At 41.0% G+C, this 27,399-nt stretch overlaps 1 protein-coding gene across 3 annotated transcripts in view; it reads left to right on the top strand.

Moving 5' to 3' along the window:
• Positions 1 to 27,399, top strand: part of LOC110986664 (low-density lipoprotein receptor-related protein 2-like) — a 161,176-nt gene that overhangs the window by 11,087 nt on the left and 122,690 nt on the right. For all 3 annotated transcript variants that reach the window (XM_022248721.2, XM_022248720.2, XM_087135162.1), the window contains 13 exons: positions 3,399 to 3,518; positions 4,572 to 4,688; positions 6,944 to 7,060; positions 9,219 to 9,335; positions 9,552 to 9,680; positions 10,297 to 10,413; positions 10,899 to 11,021; positions 12,616 to 12,788; positions 13,271 to 13,506; positions 15,094 to 15,333; positions 19,218 to 19,426; positions 19,713 to 19,853; positions 25,552 to 25,752. In XM_022248721.2, the coding sequence (XP_022104413.2) occupies positions 3,399 to 3,518; positions 4,572 to 4,688; positions 6,944 to 7,060; positions 9,219 to 9,335; positions 9,552 to 9,680; positions 10,297 to 10,413; positions 10,899 to 11,021; positions 12,616 to 12,788; positions 13,271 to 13,506; positions 15,094 to 15,333; positions 19,218 to 19,426; positions 19,713 to 19,853; positions 25,552 to 25,752 (2,040 nt within the window). The remainder of the gene's footprint in view (positions 1 to 3,398; positions 3,519 to 4,571; positions 4,689 to 6,943; positions 7,061 to 9,218; positions 9,336 to 9,551; positions 9,681 to 10,296; positions 10,414 to 10,898; positions 11,022 to 12,615; positions 12,789 to 13,270; positions 13,507 to 15,093; positions 15,334 to 19,217; positions 19,427 to 19,712; positions 19,854 to 25,551; positions 25,753 to 27,399) is intronic.

The following is a 27,399-nucleotide window of genomic DNA, read 5'->3' as shown; positions in this document are numbered from 1 at the left end:
TCCATAAGCTAAACTATGTGTAAACAAAGTATACTGGTCTCAAGTTTGATCCCCCGTAAATGGCTTCAGCAATAGGTCACTGACCTCTGGAAAAACTGTGAGGAAAAACAAATGTCTTGTAAACTTTAATAGCCCTTGTGCATTCTTAATTTAAAAAAAGGGGCTCAGATGGTTTTTTGACAAATTCCTTTTCCCTGTTTATTTTCATTTGATTTTAATTCAGTTGTGCAATCCTAGATTACCAGGCTAAAAGAAAACCAGTAGTACTATAGCTGAGAAGCTTGGAAACAAGCCACGGAGAGACATTTTTGAAGAAATTGAGTTGAGTACCAAGTGGGAAAACCCATCAGCGATTCTATTCAAAATCAAGTAGACATCTAGACACCTGACCTACGTGTTAGACTGGGAATTCAAACTCAGATCACACTGAGGTGTCAGACATCAGTGTGGCTTAAATTTTGGTGCTATTGAAAAGACAAAACGTGTGAATTCCAGTCCAGTGGCATTTCGAAGTAGGATGACCTATTCATTAAAATTGATTGAAGTTGATGGGTCAATTTCATCTCAGACAAGCATCAACTGATGTGTCAATAGTACCAACAAATAAATCGAAGACTTGCAAATTTACAAAATTTAACAGGAGTTTACAGTGAGCTCTAAACTGACCCTGTTCTAGGTTTAGTTGTGAGTTGTATAAATCCACAATGTATCTCCCAGTGAAATTTGTTAAATTGTCTGTTTTTGCATTATACTGATTTTTTTATCATTTATATTCCAGTCATGGAGTTTGTGGGGAAATTCTATAGTTTCTCACAGAGAGGGATTCGGTAATCAGACTTCCAAAGTGCAGGCTAAATGTACATTTTACGTGTGTGCACAAACAGGCACACACAATGCCATTGAAAATTGCTTTTTTATAACACTTATAAACCGTCAAAGTTAATGTATTTATCGGATGGGAATCCTTGGGTTTCCAAGAATTTTACAACTGTTCGGATGACTGCCTGTGCACTTTTCCTATGTGATTTTCCCCTGTTGTAGGGTTTTCATACCTTTAATCTGACTTGGCATCCTTGGCACAAAACTGTCAAGAATTTGTGCAACTAAGTTTGAGAAATGCTCTTTTACTTGCTCGTATGCCCGAGTTTCAGATGGTCTCAAGAAACAAGACAGCATCACGATTCTTCACTGAGAGAGCTCAACAAATCCTTTCAAGAACTTTTTGGGCATTTATGCAGACATTTATGTAAACTGGATATGTTTGATTTTGAGGTCAGGCATTCTGTTACATGTACATGTATACGAAACAGAATGACCTGGTCAGCTGCGATCAGATGTTGGTATACATTGTAGTTCAGTCCTCTTTTGAGGTGCTACAAAAAGTTCTTGACATCAGTTAAATATGCGAACTGAAGTCTGCCCATTTAGGCAGGATTGTGTGTGGATGCTATGGGCACCCTGCCAATTCAGGAGCTACAGAGACTTCAGCAGCTCACCCTGGCAACAGGTGGAAAAATGAAAGACCCCCTAGAATTCAGAACCCAGAGTGAACTTCTCAGTAAGGGAGCTAGCACTGGCAAGCTAATGACCTCCTGCAGTGTGTGTTGACCCTCAATTAATCGCTGGAAGAGGTTATAGTCCCTGACCTTGTAAATGGGGGGGGGGTAACTAATAATAGCCCTTCCAGAAATTTCTTTTTTATGGGTTGCAGACTCTCCAACTAAATTTCACTTCGAGCAAGTTAATTATCCCTTAATTTAATCCATTGTTGTTACATCAAGGGATAAGGCAAATGTATGAAGTACCCCATCATCTTCAACAGGTCAGCCAGATTTTGTACCAGTACCCTCTGTTCAGACAAATTGTTGATACTGGATAAAAAAGTGACAAAGGAAATTAACTCTCTGTAAGTGTTCAGAAAAATTGAATATTTCAAAACCCAATAGGTTGAATTTTTAAAAAGTGGCTTTCAGTTATCCAAATTTACCAATCTCATTTCCAAGATCAAATGAAGTCACTCACATGCATACTACAAAAAACTTACATATCACACAGCATGAAGTGGCCCTATGTGCATTGGACCTTTTTGTTTATGAAAACTACAACATATCTTGACTGAAGTTATCTATAATTTCTGATCCCATTTTTATTTTTCATTTTATTTTCCTGCATAAATTAAAGGATTTATAGAAGATGAATAAGCGCATGAGCTCACCAGTTATTATCCGTGCAATTAACAGTAGCACGTGCTGCAGCTGAATTGCTGATTGAATGGAACTAAAATTGATCAGACATGGCACACAGTGATACAGAACCAAGCTAGTTGGATCGGTTTTTTGGCATTTACAACATGGTATTGATAGCGCACTGGATGAATGTTAGAAAAAACAATGAAGGAAACAAAAATATTCTGAAGATTTTAATTATTATACGCACTGTCTACATGCCACCAGCCTAGCCTGGTATTTGTCTTTGATTGTGAACCGTAGGTTGTATGGTGATAGAATCGTTTTCGTGAAAATAATAATAAAAGAGACACGATTTGCTCAAACCTACATGTATTTGATCAAGTATTCTGTGAACATGCAGACTGAATTCTGTTACGTACTTGGTATTTAGATGCCATTCATATCCTTCTGTTGTTTTGTTCAAGCAAGACCCGAACACATCTGCTTTTGGTCAGCAAAAAGTATGAGATGAAAAATGTCAGATGTTAACAAATCTTTAACTGAAAAAGGGCCAGTCTAGATGTTTGGTATTTTCAGTTTCGAATATGTTGTTCGCAAACTTGAATCCAGAAATTATATTTTTTTTCAGGATTCTGAAAAATTGGATTAGAGTCCCAACACTTTTCTCTGTGCACAAATGAACTATTAGACTATTCTTAGCAGCATAAAGATGTAGGTAATTGTATCTGACCAGTTGTTGGTCCCATACCATTGTACAAGGAGGCATCCAAATAGCAACAAATTGAAGAGGTCTACACATAACCATTCTTACGAATACAAATGTCTAATAAATGTCCTTGGAGTTGGACCAGTAAGGGAAAAGTTTAGATCATTTCAAAGTTTTAAAACGAGTAACAAAGTACAGATGATTGAGATGTGAATGTAGTCGAAAAATAGCATCTGTTCGGATTGCTCCAAAGACAACAGTCTGCATGCCCCCTGCTGTGATTCTCAATGAGTGATTTTTTTTTTCTTCTTGAAAGCATGCCCTCCTGACTGTGAAACTGACCTAGTGGGTTTCTATCATTTGGGGGGGGGTAATACCTGTCAAAGGTAAGAGTACTTTCAAGTACCGCCTGTTTCAGTATATTATTCTGGAATGTATTGATTATCATATTTCTAAGCTTTGGATTTCAGAGTTCACTATTGAACTCATCTCATTTACCGTAGCTCAAGTCACGTGCATGCTTGATGAATTTCGATGTGCCTCAGGAGTTTTCTGCATACCATCTTTCTGGTTGTGTGATTACTTTAATGACTGTGGAGATGGAAGCGATGAGCAAGGATGTGGTAAGTAGAAGCATATAATCTAGACTGCCTAAAAATCTCTAGAAAGCATTTGCACTGTGTGACAGTGTTTCAGTATATAATCCAAACCACCTGAAAGTCTCTAGAAAGCATGTTTACCACCTGATAGAATTTCACCCAGCAATATATGCAATGACTTTGATGTCAACAGCAATATCTGGCAGGGGTCAGGGCTTGCCTATAGGGGAGGTCCAGAGTAGTGTATGTTGCAATGTAATCTCTGTGGTTTTTTACCTTATAACTTCAACCCTCATGGCCTGTATATCTTTGAATTTGTCCTCGCATTTTCTGAAACTGTGGTTTTTCAGGACCCAATATTAAACAGCCAAAATTCTGTGGCAGGGGCAAGAGATGGAGTTTGCTTTGAATAGCAAAATTAATATATGCTTGACTCTACATTTGAGACCAGCTCAGGAGGATAGACATGACACAAGCCAGTCTGAGACATTAGAGTAAGATTGTCCAAGCAAATATATATTATCATTCATAAATACTATTGAGTCAGAAAGTGTAAACAAGTTTTAAACTTACAAATTTCCAACAATTCTGCCCAACAATTTTACTTAAACACCGTCTAGGCATTCTATGGTATGTTCTTGGGGCAAGCAATCGTAAAAAAGTCTCCTTATATGGAGATTGGCATAGCGCGTACTGCATGAGGTAGCGCACCGCCAACTGGTGCTTTATCAACTGTTTAAAAATGGCCATGTGACAGGCTGTTGACCAATAGGAATGGCTAAACCGTCTTGGGTATTTATGAATATATATTTTAGATCGTATAATAGTATTGACAAGAATTAAAAATTGGTATTCTTATTTCTTTCTCTGAATGGTTTGATTGCAGGTAGCCAGCTTTCTTGTGAATGTGCACAAAAACTGCCACGCCTTTGAGCACAATGTACATGTACATTGGTGCACAGTAAAAATGGTGCTACTTCCATTGACAATAATAATGTCTCATGTTCTTACCACACTGAACCTTAATGGCTTCAATGAAGCTTGGTATAACTTGAATCCCTTGCTTGGTTTCAACAGACTTTCCCACTTGTAGTGCAGAACAGTGGACCTGTGACAGTGGGCAGTGCATCAATGACAATCTCCATTGTAGTGGAGAAGTTGATTGTTGGGATCGCTCAGATGAACAAAACTGCTGTAAGTCTTTTCAGTTGTGGGCATGTATGTTCTTAACCACTACCTGCTGGGCTGAAATACTCGTCAATGAAGGTCACCTGTCAACTTAGAGTAGTGCCTAAAGATTACTCCGTGTGGCTATAAATGACCGTTAAATGAAATGATGAATTTTTGAAAGATTTTGAAAATGGAAAATGATAGTCATGCTAGCCCAGCATCATCAAGATTGAAAAATGCCCTGGCATGAAGTGGTTAAGTCAATAATTTACTTGGATTATTTTTCAGATGTTGACTGCAGGTGGAGGAGTCAATTATGTCTTCATGAAAATATGGCCTGGATGTTACATTTCATTGTGTCATAAGGTTGGAATTTGATGGACCTAGATTAAAAGGATGCACCTTTAATTATTAAAAAGTGAATTGGTCAGAGTAGTGAGTACCAGATGGTCATCAAGGCCAGATGGCCAAATGAAAACATCTTCTTGGAGTTCCTTGGAATTTGGGGGCTGACAGTGAAGTACTAAAGGGTGACCTTTTTCAAGCAAGGAGAGTGTAAACCTTTTCAAGGAAATATTAGCCATTGTTTTACTCCATATTTATTTCATTTTGTTGGGTCAATGGATTCTGTCATAGAACAGGGTGGTAAAATTTTTAAGTAATCCAATTGGTCAGGTTTATGCAGTGACTTTCAGAGAAAAAAAACAAGAATGCTTTGTTGAGACATCTAGTTGGAACCATGGAAGCAGAGAGGAGGTCAGCTATCATTCGCTGCTTTAATTCGTCGAAATATTTTGCTGCACTGAAATACTAAACATGTATTATTAAACAGGATGACTTTACTCTCTGACTCCCTTTTCACTGTGCAAAGCTGTGCCTGAGGCAGAGTCTGTAGACTTGACTCAAGCAGGCTTTTAAAAAGAAAAAAACCAATAAATGTATTCAATGAGAGATAGAATAAAGTAAGTGAGACTTACTTCCACTTTATTCAGTCGGATAGCCTTATGGGTAATATGTGGCATCGGTTGTGATTTAATGGCTTTAGCTTATATAGAGTGCCCTCACCTGATTGCTGTTCCTCCACCTTGCATCAACATTTACGGTGCCTTCAGTTAATTTCCATTCTGTGATCTGGTGATGTCATCAATGTCAGCTCACATGCATACATACATGTACACAGCGTTTTGCCTGTATGTATCAGCACAAAAGGAAAGAGGGCACTCAGATAAAGTGGGCTGACACTTGATAGTAGGCCTACAAAGTAAAAGTCTATACATGTAAGTACAGGGAATACAGACAACATAGAATGGCCAATGCTACCACAGGATCCCGACTTGAGTCTAGTCTTACAGTCTGTGAAATGAAACATCTTTGATCTCATATTCTTGACCAGCATCCGTTTGCCATCAACACTTTCTGGAAGTCTGTGTCAGTTGTTCATGCTGTTAAGGCTGGAATGACCAGTATTGTTCAGTTCCCTGAGACTCATAATCAACACCACTAAAAGTGCCCCTCCACACAGGGACAAGACCGTAACACAGCTAGACTCAGAGATCAGTCAACGGCAAATAGCAGTGGATAGTTACGCAAGGCATCTCTCAGTGAAATGCCATGGGCAGTGTGTGAGAAATAGAAAGTGAGAGGAGCGAAGAGGGAATCTTTTCCTACCTGTCTGTCTTTGCAGGTTATCTACTGATTTGGGGATTGACGTACGCTGAAAGTAGACAATATTTAGACAATAGTTTAACAAGTCAGTTCCTGACCAATCCATCAAAAATTGTGGCAAACACATGTACCAGGGCTGTCTCCTACACGACATTGAGAGTACATGTAGTTTGTTGCATTGCCACTACAGTATTGGTGGTGGTAATGTGTAGGAGGGGGAGGAATTAATCATGCATGGGGTCAGTCTATTCAGAATGACCTCTTCATCTGAGCTCTATATTATTTAGGTCAAAGATGTACAACGGCATTAATATCCCTACATTGCATCACTACTATGATTTGTTTGTCGGTTATATTTGGTTGTTTTTCAGTGATCAGTGTGTCTGTGTTCAGTTTATGTCCATTCTAGTTGGCTGTGTTGTAGTAGCCTTTAATGTACTGGTCATTTTTAAATATTTTTTCACGTCTTTGGGATTTTAAGTCAGTAAACTGCAATTTGGCCTTTGGATGGCAAAGTTTTGATAGGTAAACCTTCAAAACTCGGTTCTGATAATTTTTTTATCATAACATTTTCCTCCAAATCTGGTTAGAGAATTTCATTTCTAATCCTACAGCTTCTGCCAGGTGCCATCCAACCCGGACACGTTGTGGCAGTGGAGAGTGCCTCCCTGGCTACTACCGATGTGATCACTACTCAGACTGCTGGGATGCATCGGACGAAGTCAATTGCAGTTGAGTGCAACATGGATAAAGACTCTTTGTCGGAGAAAGCTACAGCCTATCTGGCAAATAGTTATTTGGAAGCAAAGTGCCTGATGAGTCACTCTCAAGCCTTACCACACCTCTGAAGTTGTCATAATATATTAATACAAATCAGGTTCATAAATCTTTTCCACAAGACTGTTTGCTTATCATACAATTACCATGTGAACTTTGAACTGTTTAGGTATACCATTTGCATTTGTGGTTTTTGTCTACCTGCAGCCGGTAAATCTATGGCTGGGCGTCAGTACAAAAGCTTAGAGTTATTAAAACTTTAAGTAATAAACACTATATACTGCAAAATGCTAACTGAAAAAAAATCCCCCTCTTGATGAAATGGGAAAAATGTGAAGTTGTTATATACATTTGTTGATTTCATCTTCATGCATTTTTGAGAAGTTAGATAATTATTGATGTTTATGAAGTCTGCACATCTACAGTTATCCCTGCTCACTTGGCCTGTTAATATTGCTGAAACTGTTTCATTTGGGGGGGGGGTACATACAGCTTGATGCTGTTACTCCAGCCCATTCTCTGACTATTTTTACATCCGGGTGGAAAGAGACAAATGGGAGTAACCTGACTTTGCCAAGGTCACAACATGCAACTGGGTGCTGAAATGGAAACCCAGATCCTATGTTCAGGAGTTACAAACCCTAACCACTAGAACACCCTTCCCTGTTTCTACTAAATTAGTTGCAGTCAACTGAAGTAGAGTTAAATCATCCCAAGGCTGAGTAAAGTTGGTTATTGCCCATTGCACTAAAGGTAGTGTATAGGATTTGCATCTGCTGTAATTCGTCAAAATTGAGCTGATTTATGGGGGTTTGTGATGTACTTTGTGTATCATTCCGCAAACATGTTCCATCTTTTGGAGATTATTGCGAGAAAAATGTTGTTTATTTTCAATCCTCAGAGCGCAGCTCTTGTAATTTTTCTCGCAAAATCCATGAGCCACAGGACGTTCCTGTACAATGCACAGGCGAGGTTGACCTTTCATGTCTACAGACCAATTATGGCCCACAAAAATGCTTTTTTCTATGGCTTCGTGTAATACTAGTGGTTAGCAAATTTACCTTCAAGGTTGTATTTCCTCTGCACAATGCAACGATGAGAATTTGTCAAATAAACAGCATTTTGGAAAGTGACTGCAATCACCACAGTCACTGCGCGACCATGTGCATGTACACGTGCACGATTGGCCACAGTCATTGTTCGCTGTCCACACATACATGCATCAGTCAAACAAAGTCCACACACCATCAGTGCCCATCATAAACACTTCATAAATAAACAAATATGGTAACCGTCCTTGCATTTGGGTATGAGAGTTACTGTTATTGGAAAGCAGAAAGCTAAATGTCTCGAAATTGGAGGTTTTGTTTGAGAAAACCAGGCTTCGCTACGGAGCCCCAAAGGAAGAGCCATTGGACCATGCCATTATCTTAAGGGGTGAGAGCGAGATGATGTAATCACGTGAGGTGAACTTCCAAAGTTTCATGAAGAAACTTTAATTTTAAAGCAGTCTAGATTCTCCTTTAGACTGTTAATTACATTAAATGTATCTATTTCGTTTGTCATATAGACTCTTCCTACAGCTCATGCCTTATGCACATTTTTGTTGCTTAATGGTTGCGGTATTTGAACGAAGATTGTATTTCATAGGCTACGACACTATTAGGTAGTTACATTACATTAAGATATTTCAAGATAATTCGACAGTATCATTCTTGAGATCTTGCAAATCCTCCACACTGCCTTTAATTGCTACAGGTGCACCATGCATCATGTTGGCAAAGAGATTTTAAATGTGTCACAAGTCATGCACAGCTGAACACACAAAAACAGTGCACAGACTTGGTTACTGGGTATTAGCTGGGTATATGATGAGCAAGCACAATGCAGCATTGCCACACTCATCCAGACATGTGTGGTGCAGAGTTTTCACAAGCTCAGAATTTTCACAAACTGACAGTGTGTACACAACAACATCATCATCCAAGTGTTGGTCCAACCTCTTCTCTCTTCTTCATGGGGGGAGGCAATTGTGCATCCATCAATTCCCCTCAACATGCAGGTGATGTCACACATCGACAGTTTCTCACAGTCTGACTGATTGTTTCACAGCACACGATGCATGCACCCGTGACCAGTTCACCTGTGACAGTGGTCAGTGCATTCAGTCCAGCTATGTATGTGACGGTGTGATGGATTGCAGTGATGCATCTGATGAGATCCACTGTGGTAGGTTTAAATCTTGGCTGTCCAATGACAGATTTTTCCTGTAAATCATTGCATGAGTGAAAAGGCCTCCATTATTTGTACATCACCAGAGTTTGAATCCAGTCAGACACAGGGTTTTGTTTCGTCATTTAAAATTGCACATTGTCACCCTTGTCATCCAAGCTTCTCAGCATTAATTGAAACTGGCTGATGTTTCTTTCTGATGTCTTTTGGTAGTGGGGACTTTCTCTTGCCCACCCCAGCAGTGGCCATGCCCGGAGAGTTTCCGGAAGTGCATCGCCCTGGATAAACTCTGCGATGGAAGACAGGACTGCCCCAGTGGAGAGGATGAGCAGACACCATGCAGTGAGTTCAAGCTTGCAGGCTTAGGGGAGACCAAAAGGGGAGAAAATTGGCCATGACCAAGGGCCCCAACTCATAGATATAATAAGCTCTCCTATAAAAACTTCAGAGTCCACACAGTGTTGATGGGGATATTATCCACAGCACTAGTGATTAAAAGTAGATGAGCAGGACGGGTGCCATGGCATACATCAAATAAAACCTTTCATGATCTCATCTACATGTTTGTCATTTGCACACCACATTGTAGTACAACTATGGTCAACCTTCACTCAGTTCTGCTGATACCACCAGGTTGTCCTGGTCTGTAAGTATACGCCGAGATACTAGAAGTCGCAGATGACCATTGATGTCAGAGTGAGCAGTCTCATATACTGCCCTCGATATCAGCATAACACTTTAAACCTGTTGAGTTTCCCTTGCCAATAACCTTGGAGCTCAACCAGTGAAGGAATCACTAGAGTTTTTTGCTATCTGAAGAAGGCTATATGCAGATCCTGTCATACATTTCTATTTAGCTCAATCTTATTTAAACATTTTTGTAGCATATCTGTCAAATTACTCAAATACTGTTCTGTGTAGACCATTGTTTGTGTAACTTGTTTGTGTTTTTAATCAGGTACAAATTCTTGTGGGTTTCTGAGTTGTGAATATCGCTGTCACTCGGCACCTAATGGCGGGATATGTTATTGCGACGCTGGTTATGTTGTCAGTTCCAACAACAGATCCTGCGAAGGTAGGCGTAGATCCAGTATGACTGTTTTGAAATGGAATTGGAAAATGATGCCGCGTGGATGCTAGGCACCTGCTCTGTTTTATGAATGAGGGGCATGCATTCGAGAAGTTGCAGGTTAGGTTTGATTTAGCTGTTAGCATCGGATTTGGCAACATCAAGCTTTGTGCTCCAGAGGGAGTTGAGATGGTTTAAGAAATGTTAATTGACCAGGTAAGCATGGATAATAGTAATGTACAGTGCCTTGATTGGGCTCCGAGATAAGTGCACTTTATAAGTTTATATTAATGTTACTATTTATAGTGGAGAAACAACTGATCTGTGGGAACATTTAATTGGGCATCAAGGCAGTTGCCTGCGATTCCTCTTTGAAAATTCTACCCTGTATGAATGAACAGATTGAGAGATACCTAATGCAGTACAGCATGTTTCATCTCATGCAGCACATCCTACACCGAAACTCTTGTTCTCTTCTCTTATCATCACAGATTTTGATGAGTGTAGCCACTGGGGCTACTGCGAGCAGGGCTGTGAGAATGTGCCAAGCTCATACCAGTGCTCGTGTGCGGAAGGCTACCTTCTTGAAGCAAACGGACACTGCAGATCACTGGGTAATAATGACCATCTGTCCTTTCTGTTGAATTCCTCTCTGGCACCCCCCCATTTGAATTTGTGATGTGCATTCAGGCCAGGAGCAAACAACACGGCATTTGAGTTCAGTGCTCGCTATGCCTTGCAAGAGTATGTGCCCCTGCAGAGTTGCCACCTTGTATGATTTAGGCGTAATTTTTACGATTTGTTTAGTCCATTCTTAAGGTACACAACTGTACAGTTGTGTATAGACTCTATGTATTAAGCTAGCGTGTAGCCGGCCTTGTAATGCGCGCTTCAGAAATGTGTCGCTGGCATCCCGCAGTTGGTGCATACAGGCTGCATGAGTAGGGGCAGAAACCAGTGTCATTGAATCATCTGTTTGCCCCATTTAATGCTATAAGGAATAGGCATGATTGCACTTCATTGGTAACATGATTGTGTACGTTCACGCATTGTACATGCACCAATATCGTACACACGTGTGTCAAACATCATGTTCGAGCTAAAGTTGACCTGAGTGGAGGATTGTTAAGGATTTGATTCTTGGTTATTTGGTGAGCAACTGAACAAGTGAGCAGAAGTTCAAGGACGAATACACCACAAAAATGGGCTTTTGTTGCAAAGTCTTGTTGTGGAGAAGCTCACGTGTTGTGCAATGCATGTGACATGATAAATCTTGCCCACGCTAGACCTTACGACACCACAAAGCACATTAGTAAGGCCAAGAAAAAATAGCTCTGCTTCCAATTGAATAGGGTCAGTAGGTAAGGATTTTTTGAAAAATTGTTTGTGCTGATTGAATGGGACGAAAGTTGCCAAAAATTGCCACAGAAGTGATTAAAATAAAAAATATAATCAACAATTAATTACAATTCATACTTGCACAATGCTAGTCAGGTAAATACAAGTCTTTTGATTTGAAAAGAAGTTGTGACGTGGTCTTTTTGAAAGAAAAGAGAACAGGATTTTTAAAAATTCTTATATTTTTGTTTTAATTTGCGGCTGAAAATTTATAAGGTTGTGCAGAAAAATTAGGGTCAGTTGGGAAACTGGAACTTGAAGTGCAATGGGATTATTTTTCATTTTGAAAAGTTGGCATCTGGGCCCCTGGATTGTCACTCAGAAATGTAACCCTTACCACTACTGGCACAGAGACATCCAACACGTAGTGCAGAAAAGTTTATGCCATTCTTGGACGTTAAATTTCCTGTCTTGGCAGTAGTAAAAAAAAAGTTATATTTGCAGAATTGGCAAAGGATACAAACACCAAAACAAAGGCAGTTGAACCTAGAAAAGTAAAGCTTATGGCAGGTGTAATACAACAGAAATAAATAGTAGCAAAGCCCTACTTCAAAACACTGGACAAAAAGAAATGTGTGCATTGTACAAGTTAAAAGTGCAGTTAATCTAATGTGTAGTTAAACATGAACATGCCAAGTTTTACAGAATATAATTTATTGTAACACAGTAGGAGTTTTTATTTAATAATTATTTGATACAACACAGAATATAACTCATTTTATTGAATTTCCCATTTACCATAGTTCATCCCATGTACATGTATAGTTCATTTCACTATTTCCCTTCGCGATTTTCCCCTCTTTCTACCAGCCCGAGATGTCCCGTACCTTCTGGTCTCATCAGGCCAAACAATCACCCGCTCCAATCTGAATGGTCAGCAGGCGACAAGTATCACCACGGTACCCCAGTTTGCAACCCCAGGCCACCTGGCTTACCACTATGCACAAGGGAAGATTTTCTTCTCTTCCCCTAACAGTGACAAGGCAAGTAATATCGGAAGCTGAGGGGTTCAGTGTATTAACCCTAACAGTCCTCAATCCTCCAATCTCAATATGATAATACATACACATAGGATGAGGGTTAATGCTCCCTTCCATTAATACGTGGGAAAAAAAAGCTACAAGCACACTACAAGCGTATAATGACACAGTCACAATATAATCATGATGCGTCAACACTAACACGCTCTATGTGTATGAGCACACAAAGTGAAACATTGGAATAAAGTATGTCAGTGATGCTTCGCAAGTCACCTTCGTGCCCATAATGATATAATTATGATAATAATAAACATTTCTTATAAAGTGCATAATACTATAAAGTCTTTTATCAGTGTATTATTAAAACTATTCACACAAAACCTGACTTACATGAAGCCCAGGCTGGAAACTGAGCCAAAAGACCTGATTTGGGGGGGGGAATAGCCTCGCTGGGTTTGTCATAAAGACTGGACTTTTCCCAGCAGGTGTTCTCCTGCAACTTCCGGGGGGGCAACCCGTCCAGCCCACAGGTAGTTGTACAGCTGGTCGGGAACTCTGGTATTTCGGAGCTTGCTGTTGATTGGGTGTCTGACAAGCTCTACATTCTGGAGAATATGGGCAATCGCATCGAAATGGCCAATTTGGATGGATCCCATCGAACTACAGTCATTGGTTCCAGTTTGAAGTCGCCATCAGGATTAGCTTTGGACCCTGTCAATGGGTAAAACAATATTATTGTTTTCAACTATTTTCAGGAAGAACATGAGGTACCATTTGAAATTTTGTGAACTTAGGTTTCTGTATGAAACAGACTCTTCATTAGAGATTTCAGTGGCGTCGTCATGAAGCCACGGTATGCATCTGTGTTGACCTAATGACCTTTGTATCACATTAGAACCTTGGCCAAGTTGAGGTTTGATGACCTCAACTCGCTTGGCATCTGGAGCTGAAATGTTTCTGAATCCTTTCCTGAATCTTACAAAATCTACCACTGCAGGAACATTCAACTTTTGAAGGGTTTCATATCCCATGTATTGAAGGTTTGGCAGGGCTTGACATGTACCTTCTCCAGTCGTGAGATTTCTCCAGAATTTCCTAATGATTCCATAGTATTTGCATCACGATTGGCCCGAAGCGACAATTCTGAGAGTGATGCTGGTTGTATTTGGATATTTAAAGTCTGCTTGAAATACACATCCGCTGGGCTCATGTGTTGCATACCGTATGCTGATCCCCTTGCTGATCTCCCGAACCCATGCTACAGTGTTTTCCTAGTTTCTCAAGGTGCACTTGCAGACCTTAGTCGATACATGTTTAGTCTGATTCATTGCATAGCTCTGAAATTGTAATTGGGCTCACGTGTCAACCACCTGAAACCCTGCTTCCACACACATACCTGATTTATAAAGTGTGGACATTCCTTTGTTCTACAGTGGTTAAGGAAACTTTAGGAAAATGCTCTTTTTTCTCCAACTAGGACAACTCCTTCAAGCTGGATTTTTGAAGATGATTTCCTTGACTGTTCCTCTTCATTTTGCCTTGACCTTGACCCCGAAATGCCTGTGAAACTGTTTTTCAGAAAAGGGAAAACATTGTGTGGATGTGTGTGAGTCCACACAATGCCATCGCACCCTACATTATGTGGACTTCTTTTGTGCAGAGGTCCACACTATGTATGCTGCGCCTGCATATGTACATGCATACGTCGTATATACAAATCTGTGTGGGCAAATTTTTCAGCGCGGCTCAAAGTGTAAGCCTTGCATGAAAACAGCATCCCGAGACCATTTGGTCATTGTGTTGTGATTGGCTGTCAATGAAATGTCAATATTCATATACATTTATGTTTCACAAGGACTCGTTATAGCCATTCTTGTGTCAGCCGAAGTATTACTAACAATATCCACTATAAGTAGTGGTAATACACCTTACACTGTAAATTTGCAGCTTGGAATAAGGATACTCAGGGCTGAAAAGCATTATTTTGTAAGTTCATATTAGCCAATGCATCTAGAAATACAGACTTGTTGCCATTGGTTGGCGGTAGCTTTTCCCTAAAATTGTATGTTCACTTCATTTCTATTAAAGAGTGAGGTTTTTCAAGTTAGTACTTGGCATTTCGTTAATATTAATGTTGTAATGGCTGCCTGATATGTTTGAACATGCTATGAGTTGTTTTGTTGCACTGATCGCCTTATGCAGTTTGTCAACCACTGGTAGATGAAGGCTAATAATTGTGAGATATTACGGAAAAGGTGTATTGCACGGAGTGAGTGATCTTTTACATTTGACTCATTTTCTTTCATAGGTTCATGTTTTTTGGCGATGCTAATCTCCAACAGGACACATGGCACACTTATTACTCCAATTACGTAGAAACCCAAAAAATTGAACGAGCTTTTATGGATGGATCGCACCGATTTGTGTTGACTGACCAGAAAGTCTACACAGTCAGTGGGATTGCTGTAGACATCCCTGCGAGTAGGATCTACTGGGTGGATCACACCTTGGACTGTCTTGTGACAATAACCTATGATGGTCATAAAAGGTACAATCATATGTGTTTTCCCCTTTTATTCATCAGAAATTTTTTGCTGTGGAATGCACTTTTATTCATCAGAAATGTCTTGCTGTGGAATGTACTTTTATTCATCAGAAATGTCTTGCTGTGGAATGCACTTAGCATGCACCTTCATGCTGTTACTTTTGAATGACCAGTGCACTGAATACCCACACTGTAATGATCTTTTAGATTTCCTTTGACTTAAAATATTTACGGGTTTTATTTTGTGTAACATTGTGTTATTTAATCATTGTAGTCACAATCTGCTGTGTAAACCCAGGAGCTATGAGCATTGCTTATGCTGCCAACTTGATGAAGGTGGCTTGGCTGATGCGTATACTCAAGGCCCATTTCTTTTTTTGCTTGCTTTTTTGTTCAGTGTGCTGAAATTCATTTTCCACTGTTTTGCCACGGTGGGCTAGATTTTCCTCGTTTTTCTTCCTTACACAAGTGTTGGTTTTCCTTGTTTTTTCTTTTTCTACCAACACGAGGACTAGGCCAAATTTTGCACATCCTCCTTTTGACACTAAACATGTGTAAAACAGTACTGGAGCACTGTAATGCACACGATTCAGGGTATCATACACACATACCTGTTTTACATACAAAGTGTGGACATTCCTTTGTTCTCCTGTGGTTAAGGAAACTTGAGGAAAATGGTCCTTTTTCTCCAATTAGGATAACTCCTTTGAGCTGGATTTTTGATAATAATTTCCTAGACTGGCAAATTTTTCAGCGCAGTTCAAAGTGTAAGCCTTGCATGTAAACAGCATCCCGAGATCATTTGGTCATTGTGTTGTGATTGGCTGTCAATGAAATGTCAATATTCATATACATTTATGTGTCACAAGGACTCGTTATAGCCATTCTTGTGTCAGCCGAAGTAGTTACTAACAATCTCCACTATAACTAGCAGTAATACACCTTACACTGTAAATTTGCAGCTTGGAATAAGGATAGGAAACTTTTGTTCTTGCTGATAAAGCGCTTTATGACAACTGGTGCGGGACAAAGTTCTTGTGTCCTCCATTATCGTGCAGTTTTTATGTACTCTGTGCATTGTTTTGTGAGAGATTTCAAGCGATTGTTGGACCATAAACTCATCAACATGTCAGTGCAACACAAGAGCATAATTGTCCAAAGAGGCTCTGACTTAGATGCGCCCGTTGAGAAGACCGATCCTCAAGTTGCAAATCAGCAGAAATGGATGTTGATGGAATACTTTACACCGTAGACTAGCGCAGGCAACACAATCCACACCGGTAAAATCCAAAAGCTTGGACATGTGATGTACATTCTTTGTAGCAAAGAATTGAACTTTTGAAAACGGGGTTGAATCTGGTGGTAAAAGGGCAAATTTACTCTACAAACCTTGATATTTACCATTTTGAAATACTAGTTCATTTTAACCTTCAGGTTGTTTTAGGCAATATTAAGAAAAAAGTTAAAAGGAAAACATGCATAAATTGCATGAAAAAAATGAGGAGGCTGTAAAATGCACCACAGAGCATCTACATTTCAAAATTTTCCCGGGGGCCCTTAAGCCGGCTCTGGACCCCACGCCGTATCTCCTTTGTGCTTCGCGCTGGTAATTTCAGCTATTTTTCTCATGCTCCACTCACACCCCTGGTATCAGACATAGACAAGTTCCGTCAGCTTTTCCCGCAAAGAGGGAACCATTGAAATGAAAATATTCATGATAGATGCACATGTAAGGACCATAGAAGGAGCAAGAAAGCAAGCCTTGAATTTGGTAATTTTTTAGGGCAAGGTCTTTTTGGCATTGATTGATACAAAATCAAAGAAGGCTCCCGTAGGTAAGGTACAAAGGCCAAATAATGTCTTCAGAACTTTGGGTATGGACGTTGAATAAAAAAAATAACAAAGTTATGCCCTGCGGTATACTTGCATTGGGTGAGTGTCTTAACCAAATAAAGAATTCAAATTTGTTGCACTTGCTTTCTGACGTTTCCAGTTCGGTTTTGGCTGCCTCCTATAATCTCTCTTTGCCCAGCAGTTTTGGCCCTTCATACAGTGCAGAAAAGGCTTTGTTTATCTTACTTTTTTATTTTTTTTCTTTTTCTTCTTGATTTAACCCCACTTTTTCTTGTCACCTCTTTGGGCATTAAACAAAGTCATATGACTTTGAAACTTTACACACTTAAGTAACTTATAGCAGGGGTCTCTTTCAAAAGGTGACGTCATTATGACGTCATCACCTGATTTATTGTGGAATTTAATATTTTCCCATATTCTCATACACATTTTTCAACATCACAGCTAGGCTCTTTTTTCGATCTTGACTCAATACATATTAGGTCCACACTTGCTCCTCCTTAGGGTAGACAGGGTCCAAAACAAATCGTCATCATGACGTCACCACGTGTCACGTGACATGGCATTTAAGGTGCAAATTTCAGAGGCCCATATCTCCTGAAGTACATGCCTGATTGGGTTGAAACTTGCAGATATTTCGAAAGGGATGTACCAAAGACAAAAATGGACCACGTGTGATGATGACATCATCAGGTACCAAGTCACATGACCTTAAAGGCGCACTCTTGAAAGCCCTATATCGCCTGAAGTATGTGTCCCATCAGGTTGAAACTTTGCAGATAACTAAAAAGGGAAGCAATATAGACAGAAAATGCCCTCGTGACGATGACGTCATCAGGTGGCAAGTCACGTGACATTAAAGGTGCACTCTAAAAATCCCAAAATCTCCTGATGTATATGTTTGTGTCCCATGGGGTTGAAACTTTGCAGATAACTGTAAAGGGAAAAAGATACAGACCAAACTTGACCTGATGTGATAATGATGTCATCAGGTGGCAAGTCACGTGACCTTAAATTAGCACTTTTAAAAGCCCTATATCTCCTGAAGTACGTGTTCCATCGGGTTGAAACTATGCAGATAACTAGAAAAGAAAGGGTTATAGATGAAAATTGACCTCATGTGATGATGACCTCATCAAGTAAGAAGTCACGCGACATTAAAAGGTGCACTAGTTAAAGCCTCATATCTCCCAGAGTCCATGTGTGATTGAACTTTCCAGATACCTAGACAAAGATAATGTGACATTTAATGTCCATTCTTTAAAGCCCTATTCTCTTTTTCATCAGAAACATACAAAATGTGGAAAAGCCTTATGCTCTGTTCTCGAACAGGCATAAACTTCTTGGTTTTTTTCTGTTCTTCTTGTTATCTGAAAATGTAAGAATAAATAGGTTATTCATAAAATATTTAGACAATCACAAAACCTTGCATGTGTGCACATGATGGGCCTATGACTATCTGCGATTTCCTCATACACAAACATCAATGTGAATTGTGTGCTGCACTTGCAAGTGCAGAGAAAGAGGTAGTTGGTTAACTTTGCATGTAAGATCTGCTATACGTAGTATGTACAGCTACTAGAATGGGATTGAATACAGACATTTATTTAGGGGGTGGGGTGTTGCTGCTTAGGGTATCAGGCTCAGCACACTTCAGACATATACACAGTGCATGTTGTGATGCATGTAGTAAATTGTGCATTTGTGCTGGTGTGTGTATTCTATTGGGGTTGACAAAGCTAGATTCAGGTTGTGTTCATGTTGTTGACCTCGCAATGGATGTGTGACTGAGTCATTGAGATTCGACAACAACTGGTTGGGCTTGCATGACATCAAAATGCAATGCCCATTATAAATCAAGAGAAATCAAGGATTTTAGTTGTTTTATTGGGCTTTGGGGATTTTGTACAAAAAGGGCACAATGGTCAAGGTAAATACAGGGCCTGATGCTTGGAAGACAGCTATATCCAAGCGCGTTTCTAACACTTGTTGCTTCCCATTTCCTGACTTAGCTCCTCTGCTTGACCCCCAAGGTACACCATCCTTGAGGGTGGTCTAGTTCTACCCAACTCCCAGATGCTGGCCATCTATGACCGTTATGCATTCATTGCTGACCACACCAGAGATGCGGTGCTGCGGGCTGACCGCTTCAACTGGACCTCTGACATTACAGTCAGCCTGCCTGGATCAGAAGAAGAGGCCAATGGTGTGGCTGTTTACCACTCATCACTTCAACCAATTGGTAATGGCATGTGTGGAAAGACGTTGTCAAGAACACTTAGTTTATCAAGACCTCAAAACAGTTGTAACACAGCAATGAGAATAGAGTTCCTTCTTTGCGAATATTTTGCCATCATTTTTGTAGTGGAAAGAACATCAACACACTTTGACTTTGGGATTCGGGTTGTGTATAGGCCTGCATAAAATGGTTTTTGAACATAGAGTTCTTACTTCACCCTCAGTTGAACTTTCACATTAGGTTTAAATCAGTAATTTGCAGTAACTCCTGAGTGCACATGTGCTTTCAGCACCAAACCCCTGTGGCACGGACAATGGTGGATGTCAGCATCTTTGTGTGGTCACCCGTCAGTCTGACAACCAAGGCATCGGATACCAGTGTAAATGTGACATAGGCTATAAGTTGAACGAGGATTCTGCAAACTGTACAAGTAAGCCAATCTTGCAAAATTCTGCCTAAATTGGTAGTAGATGGTTTAAATGAACGGAACAAGTGCTACATGCTGAAGTGCCAGTTCATGCAGAGTATTACATGCAGAGTACTAAATGGTTCATTTGAAGTGCTGCCTACACACTTTTTTGAAAAACTTCAAATCCACTTGGTTAAATACTGATGTTATTACTCTCATAATACAGGCTTTTGAACTTTAGTAAACAATTTCTGTGTTGTGAACTTTCGTCCAAAATTCATACACGTCAGTGCCCCCAACAGCCGAGTGCCCCTAACTTGGCGCACATTTAAAAAGTCAGAAAATCTCACAGAAACATTTCAGAAGTTCTTCAAAATTGATAAATTCCAGTAAATCATTATTACTTCCACTCACAATCCCACTACAAGCTGGTTACAAATCATTTGGGGGTACATTTAAGAAATGATTTAAAGTGTCTAATGTTAGGGTTGCTCCACTTGAAATGTAAGCAGCACATGAACTGGGATTGATGTAAAACCTAAACCTTTCTAAGTCCTCGAAATTTTGGGGGGCCTCAATGAGTGCCCTGGCTTGGTGGGCCATTGAGCAGTTTTTCTTTTTTTTTATATCAAAAATAAACATTATGGATTTTTACAGTGATAAAACACATAAAAATGATCAGATGCACAATACGATTTGTGAGGCATGAACAGAACTTACATTACATTTATAAGTCTATTCAGTCCTTGTGGACTGGTTTCCTTTATGTGAGTAGAGTGCACGTAAATGGCAATGAAACATGACTGCCTCATCCCTGGAGCGCCACACCACTTGCACACGTGGCTGGCCGGCTGGCCGAAAAACTGCTCTGAGCTGAAGTATACATGTATTCCTTAGCGGACACATGCTAGTACTTCTGTGTCTTTAATGTTTTCTTTTGTAACTTGATTTCATGGTTGGAATGGACTCTTTGCCATTTGTAGATATTCCATTTGCAACAACAAAAATTAACCAAAAAATTCAAGATGCGTGCTTAATAACTAACCTGATAGGGTTTTTAGCTCTGTACTTTAAAAAAAAACACTATTATCGAGTCTCTCAACTGGAGTAACAAGTTGCAAGGCCATGTATTGTACCTATGAAACTCACCATAAAAAATAGAAGCACGCTTTATGCCTATGATGAATGCCTTTTTGACCAATATGTTACATATAATTTTCTAAATGCATGAATGCCTAAACTGCAGTAAGCATGCAAAATTTGTCTCTCCATTTTCACTGAAACTAAAATGGAGTAATGGAAAATGGATGGAGTAACTTCAGAGAGAGGTAAGGGCTGTTATTATCTTCACACCAGTTCCAATTCTGAAGAATACTTTGAGCTGCTTATATAGGATAGCCACAGTAGAGGATACTTTTTTGCTAGGTTGATGAATTTTAGTCTCTTAGAATGGAATGTAAACTCTATTGTGTGGTTTCTAAGGAGGTCTTCACCTCTCTCGCCTATAAGACAGACTCTAAGCCTCGGCCAGTGGTGATGGCACCCGACCCTGACCCCCTCCCAGCCGTCCCTTCTCCCTCGCAAGGGGCGTTCTCGAAGGCGGAAGTGGTTTCTGTCATCCAGCCAGAACCACCTCCCCAACGGGACCGGGACCAGATCATGGTGACTCTCTCCCTTCCGAACACGGTTGGGCTCTCCCCTCCGCGGGCCTTCAACCTCTCTCTTCCGAGGATAACAACATTAACTCTATTGCTGACCTGACCCAACCTGAGGGCCACCTCTGCCTTCTTGAGCATGATATTAGCCATATTCTCAGGCTCCCATCATTAGACCCTATGCCTGCGGGGCAAGGACACACTTCGTTCAAGCATCACCCTTCACGTCTCAAGTCAGCTGAACCCATCTTCCCGGAGATCCCCCTGATTACTCTTGCATGGAGATGATGCACATTCTGGCCATTCATCGGCATGGCTTCTGGTTACCGTCTAGGGCTATCTGACCAGGGTGCTTCTATCACAGCTCCGTAGCAGCTCAGACCGCTTCAGCTGATCACGACCTGCATTCTAGACATTCTGCTGACGCCATGGGTTTTCAGGTTTTACAGCCAGATCACCAGCACATAAGAAGTGCACACCAATCGTCTTCTGCAGTCAGCCGCCTCAACCTCCACTCCCCCGGCGACTGCTCCTGACCCGAATCCCCCACATGAGGATCCCCATCCGGATGCTCACCCGGATTTGTTACTGGTTCCGCTTCCAACTTCAGCTTCTGACTTCCAGCTTCATTTCCGGCTTTGTCAGTCCATCCAATATATGAACGCCCATTCATTTTATTTTTGGAATTGAATTCGCGCTTAATAAAGTCATTCAATAATATTTCTTCAACTTATTCGGGTACAACTGCACTGTGAAAAGGCTGGTTAACTTTTGGATGATATTTTACCCAATGGTGGTGTAACTATCAACTTCCCAATCTTGTGCAAATTCTTTCCAATCGTTGGTCATGATAGTGATGGACATAAATCAATAATGTGGCAAATTCAACCAAGGTCGGGCAAATAACAAATGCTGATCACTGTTTGACCAATTGTTTTTCTTTGCAATGTGGTGACGTTTCTTATCCAGGCCTACACCTCTGCCTTGATCTGTCCACTTTTGGGGCAACCAGGCATGCATGAGTTACATGTATAAGTATACTCTACCGGGCCACCTTACGTCATTTGCTTGTACAACCCCTATACATGTATACTAGTGAATATGAGTCTGGGTCACTCGTGTTTGACCCTGACCGCAACTCGAACAATAGCTCATAGGCCTACCGCTACACTATGCATCGGACGGCTGGCTAGTGCCTGAGACTCACGTGCCGGGGGCCAGCTAGGCAGGGAAGAGAGAAATCTGCTGTTTGGGTGTCTCTTTACCACTCTTTGGAGTTATCCCAGTGAATAAAATGTGATACGATCAGCCTACCATGTGTGTTTTATTCTCCCCACCAGTATTTTGGTCATTTATGCCTGCGATAGATGTCAACGCTATACTCGCAGACACAATGCCCCATCGAGCCCTCCGACGTCTGAAACTTTGTCATCGGAGCGCTTAGGCGCGGTAACAATCAACCATTATCTCTGGACAGGCTACCCTCTATCTCTGACCAGTGTTCACGCCATTTAATTCAGCATCCACTCCTCAAGCGTCCAAGTTCACTGAACTTCACATTGTCGCATTTTACATGCTCCTTTCATCAATGTGTTAGAACTACAAGTGGTGTTCAACACTCTTCGTCGCTTTGTAGGTTGTTCTGCTCAAGCGATGCCTCAACGACTGTGGTGTACATCAATCATCAGGGCGGCACTCACCCTCCTCAACGTGGGAACCCTTCATGTGGACGATCGATCAGGGATCAGCCTTCAAGCTGTCCACATAGCAGAAACCAGCAACAGCACAGTAGATGCACTCTCTCGGGTGCTGTCCGGCCGACAGAGTGGACTCTTTATCCAAATGTTGTCATCCAGATTTTTGCGAAGATTGAGCGTACTCAATTCAACCTCTTTGCTCTCGCCAACAGTGCCCACCTTTCAATGTTCTGCTCCAGGTTCCCTCACCCATGGGTGTCGGTGACAGCCACCCTACAGATCGACTGGTCGGTCCCTCTGGCATATGCCTTCCCTCCAATCTCCCTCATCCCGCAGGTCCTGTCCAAGATAGAACAGAGCTATGTTGGTTCCTCCAAGTTGCCCCATTTTGGCCTCACCAACTGTGGTTTCAAAGACTGACCAGACTCCTGGTACGATAGCTGCTGGTCCTTCCCATCAGAGAGTGCATCCTCTGTCAGCCCAAGTCAGAGATCCTCCAACCACCACTGGAGTGTCTTCACTTGACGTGCTGGATGTTGTCCAATGACTTTTCAGGGCATTGGGTTCTTCTGCAGATGCTACGTCTAGTTTGGCTCAGGGTCAACAGCTGTCCACTCACAAGATTTAGGTCAACCGACTACATTTTACTAGAAGGTACGACGACCCCGATATTTCTCCAACTGAAGCTCCCGTGAGCTACGTCAAAGTATCCATTTACAGTCGGGCCTCCAGGTTACCGCCATCCGCAACTACTGGTCGGCATTGCCAGCTGTCCACTCAGGCTTCTGCTATCCTATATCTCCTTCAAGGAATGTTTGTCAGGTGTCCTCACATCAAACGCCTCATCTTATCCTGGGATCTCGGAAGCTTTCCTCAAGTTTTTGCCAGGCCCCCCCTTTTTTTAAACACTGGCTGATGTGTCTGACCTGCATCTCAGTATCAAGCTGGTGCTCCTCCTCACAGTTGTTTCATCAAGACAAGGTAGCAAGCTACATGCCCTGTCGATTGCCGATGGGCACAACCGCTGGGAGCCACACGGGGTTCATCTTGTCCCAACTATCAGGTTCCTGACGAAAATCCAGAGGCTTACCTTCTGGTCTCCCAACATATTTGTTCCCGACATAGCCTCACTTTCGGGAAAGCTGAAATTGAAACACTGTAATGTAATGTAATTTGAAAGGGGATATGATTTTGCTCATTCCTGTTCTAAGACAGGAAGAGACGCACAGACCATTATAAACAATTGGCTCTCGGACCCCTTCTCCCCCCACCTTTCCCTCCGTATGGAATCTGTAATAATGCATGTTCTTTTGCACATACCCATGGCTTATTCTATGCATGGAAATTGGAGAAAGCCACCAGATCTGCTCATACAGGTGCTTCATTAACATCACTAAACTAACCTCTCATCAGCCACGCTGTAGATCACTCACCATTTACCCTGGATTTTTCATGCAACCCATGGCAGTGTTGGTTAGACATAGCAAGAGAACCTTGAGAGTGAGTATGATCACTCCAGATTGTATGTTCTCTCAGTAAACAAGAGAAAGTACTTGCCTTGTCAGTAATGGACATAACAAAAAGGTCTGTCATGTAACATCATTTGTAGCAGAAATGGGGACAGATATGAATTTTGAATCATTCTCTCCCTGTTGATCTTTGATGAAGTTGCACTTACTTCAAATTTATATCATTGCCATAGATGATCAAAGGTATGACCAAGGTGGAACTGTGTGATATTATAAGACCTCACCCGCTGAGTCTGTGTCTTGTTTGGCTGAGAGCTATTGACATGATGTTTACTATTTTGACTACATGTTTCTTGGTTTGTACAACCAAAACAATTAAATGCTTAGCAACCAAAGTTTATACCAGTGGCAACCAAAGAACTATAACCATAACTTCTGGCATTGTGTGCAATGCAAACTGGTGTGCACATTGCATGCATTCCAAAGAGCTACATGTGTGGCACTACAGATCTGGGTGTAAACATTCTGTGAAACTTTCAACAAAGTTTTCCTTCTTACAGACATATTTTCATATTGAGCGAGATCAAATTAATCCCAAAACACTTGAATCAAGCAGGGTCTGTGAGAGAGGTGTTATAAAACAAATATCTCATGATGTAAACACTGGCCTCCCTTGGTGATCTATGAAGCAGTCCATTTCCCCTCAAGTTTTTGCCTCAGGAAAATAGACTTCCCCTTGGAAGGCCACTTTTACTACACCACTGCAGCAGTCGATATTTGTATGCTATGTCATACTATGTTAGATTATCTTGCTCAGTCCAGACTGAGCTGACATTATGTTGTTGACATATTAGGCAGAAATATTTCAGCCTGTTTTGCTTTCCCTGTTTTCCTTCAGGGGTGACGTCCTTTCTTCTGGTGCACTATGATAGACTTTATCGTGGCCTCCCACTGGACAGCAGTGAAGACTATGACTGCATGCAACCGCTTGTGACAAGTTTTCCTACCTTTTTTTATCACTCCTACTTTGACGCAGCATCGGGGTTTGTGTTTTACACTGCTTTTCATACGTTGCAGAGGGCTGCATTAGATGGAACAGGTATTGCACGTCCCATCAAATGTAATGTCTGTAGATGAATTTTTAAGTCTGCCTTGTAGACAACCCATTCTACGGGGCATAATCCTAAGTCATAAGTGTAAGAGTTTGGCCACTGTGGGTATCAAAGTTGGGGGGGGGGAGATCTGGAAATTGGAACTTGTTTTCTATTGACTGTCCAATTTGTCCAAATTCTTGTTACCTGTGAAAGAATCCTCAACCCCCTGAGACAGTAGCAGTACTTTTTCTAAGTGCTTTCAAAAAGAAATGGGAAGATGCCTCCCTAACCCCAACTGTATAGCCATTTCCATTGCTTGGGGAGCCTGTTTAATACTTACAGCCCTTGTATGTGTTTTATCGGTAGACCCAACTGTAAAGCATGGGTGTATATCTGAGTGATTGTGGAAAGGCTTTTGACGGCAGGATTATTCCGTAACTTTTTTGTATGTAATGTCATCGAGCCGTTCAAAGAAAACAAGGTAGTTTAAAAAGGAAACTCACTCAGAAAACAGGTACCACCTGAGCCACTCTTGAATAAAAAATTTAGCATCCACTGCAATCATCCTTTCCAAACAGTCACTATATATGCAAATTTCCCTGTACACCTTTTGCCAGTCGCTAAAAACTTGATCAACTGTAGTGTGCCCTCTATTATCACAATGCATTGCCGCCATGTTTGTCCTATAGTGTCATTGCTAAGGCGTCATCCCCAAATTGACTAAGCACTCTTCGGCGTATTGTCTTCATTTTTTCTGATCGGTCTGGCATTGCTAAATAGGGGGAAATCCGCTGACGCGATGGATTGGTGTGCTGAAGCGTGAGGGGTTTAATGAGCCGGGCGGCCATGTGCTCTTTTGTCATCATGACAAAAAGCATCATGAATAAGCATGATTTCTCTGGACCTCATGAATACCAACAGCCGTTCTGCGGAAAATTCGTTCCCCCACTACCAGTTTCAATATTTGTTAAAGACGATGGGGTCGTTATGGTCGTGAAGAGATTTTTTCCCGAACTTCAACATGTCCACGCTTGTGCATACGTACATGTGCATGTGTTATACACATGTGCATGTCCAATGGTCAATGCACACTGAGACATATTGGGAGCTCGCTACGAACGTGCTGTAGTACTTCCGTGTATAAATGATACATTAATACTATTTTGGAATCTTGTTTTCCATCCAGTATCCATGAGCAACTTTGATTTCAACAGTTTTATACATTTTTCCAAAGTTTATTTATTTAGGCAAATTCCGTGGAATATTATCTTCGGAGGCAATGTGACATTTTCTGAATGACTTTGCCAACCCAAACGGTTATGTTTATAGCAGACTTGACTCAACAGTACAATCGTAGGATATGTGAAAACAGCAAAAACAGTATGCTCAAACAGGAATTTCCTACTTTTCAGGATACAAAATCAAACTGAATTTTGAGTGAATTGTGTTCTGCTTATTTTTTTTTCACGAAATAGATACAACTACCAAACTGTGGCATTCAATATACATGTATTCGAAGGACCCTGGTATCAAGTCAGCATTCTTTTCCAGGACAGCGACCAAGTTGCAATTTTGAATTTTCCATCGATCTTTTTTTCGAATGGATTACGGCATTTTATTTGAAATCTGCGAACAACCTGGAGCTCTGGCAA

This window comes from Acanthaster planci, linkage group LG03 (genome assembly GCF_054643075.1).
Source record: "Acanthaster planci isolate LZ-2023a linkage group LG03, COTS_SCS, whole genome shotgun sequence".
Classification (NCBI taxonomy): domain Eukaryota; kingdom Metazoa; phylum Echinodermata; class Asteroidea; order Valvatida; family Acanthasteridae; genus Acanthaster; species Acanthaster planci.
Note: the sequence above shows the minus strand (reverse complement) of the source record. Positions and strands in the feature narration are given on the sequence as shown.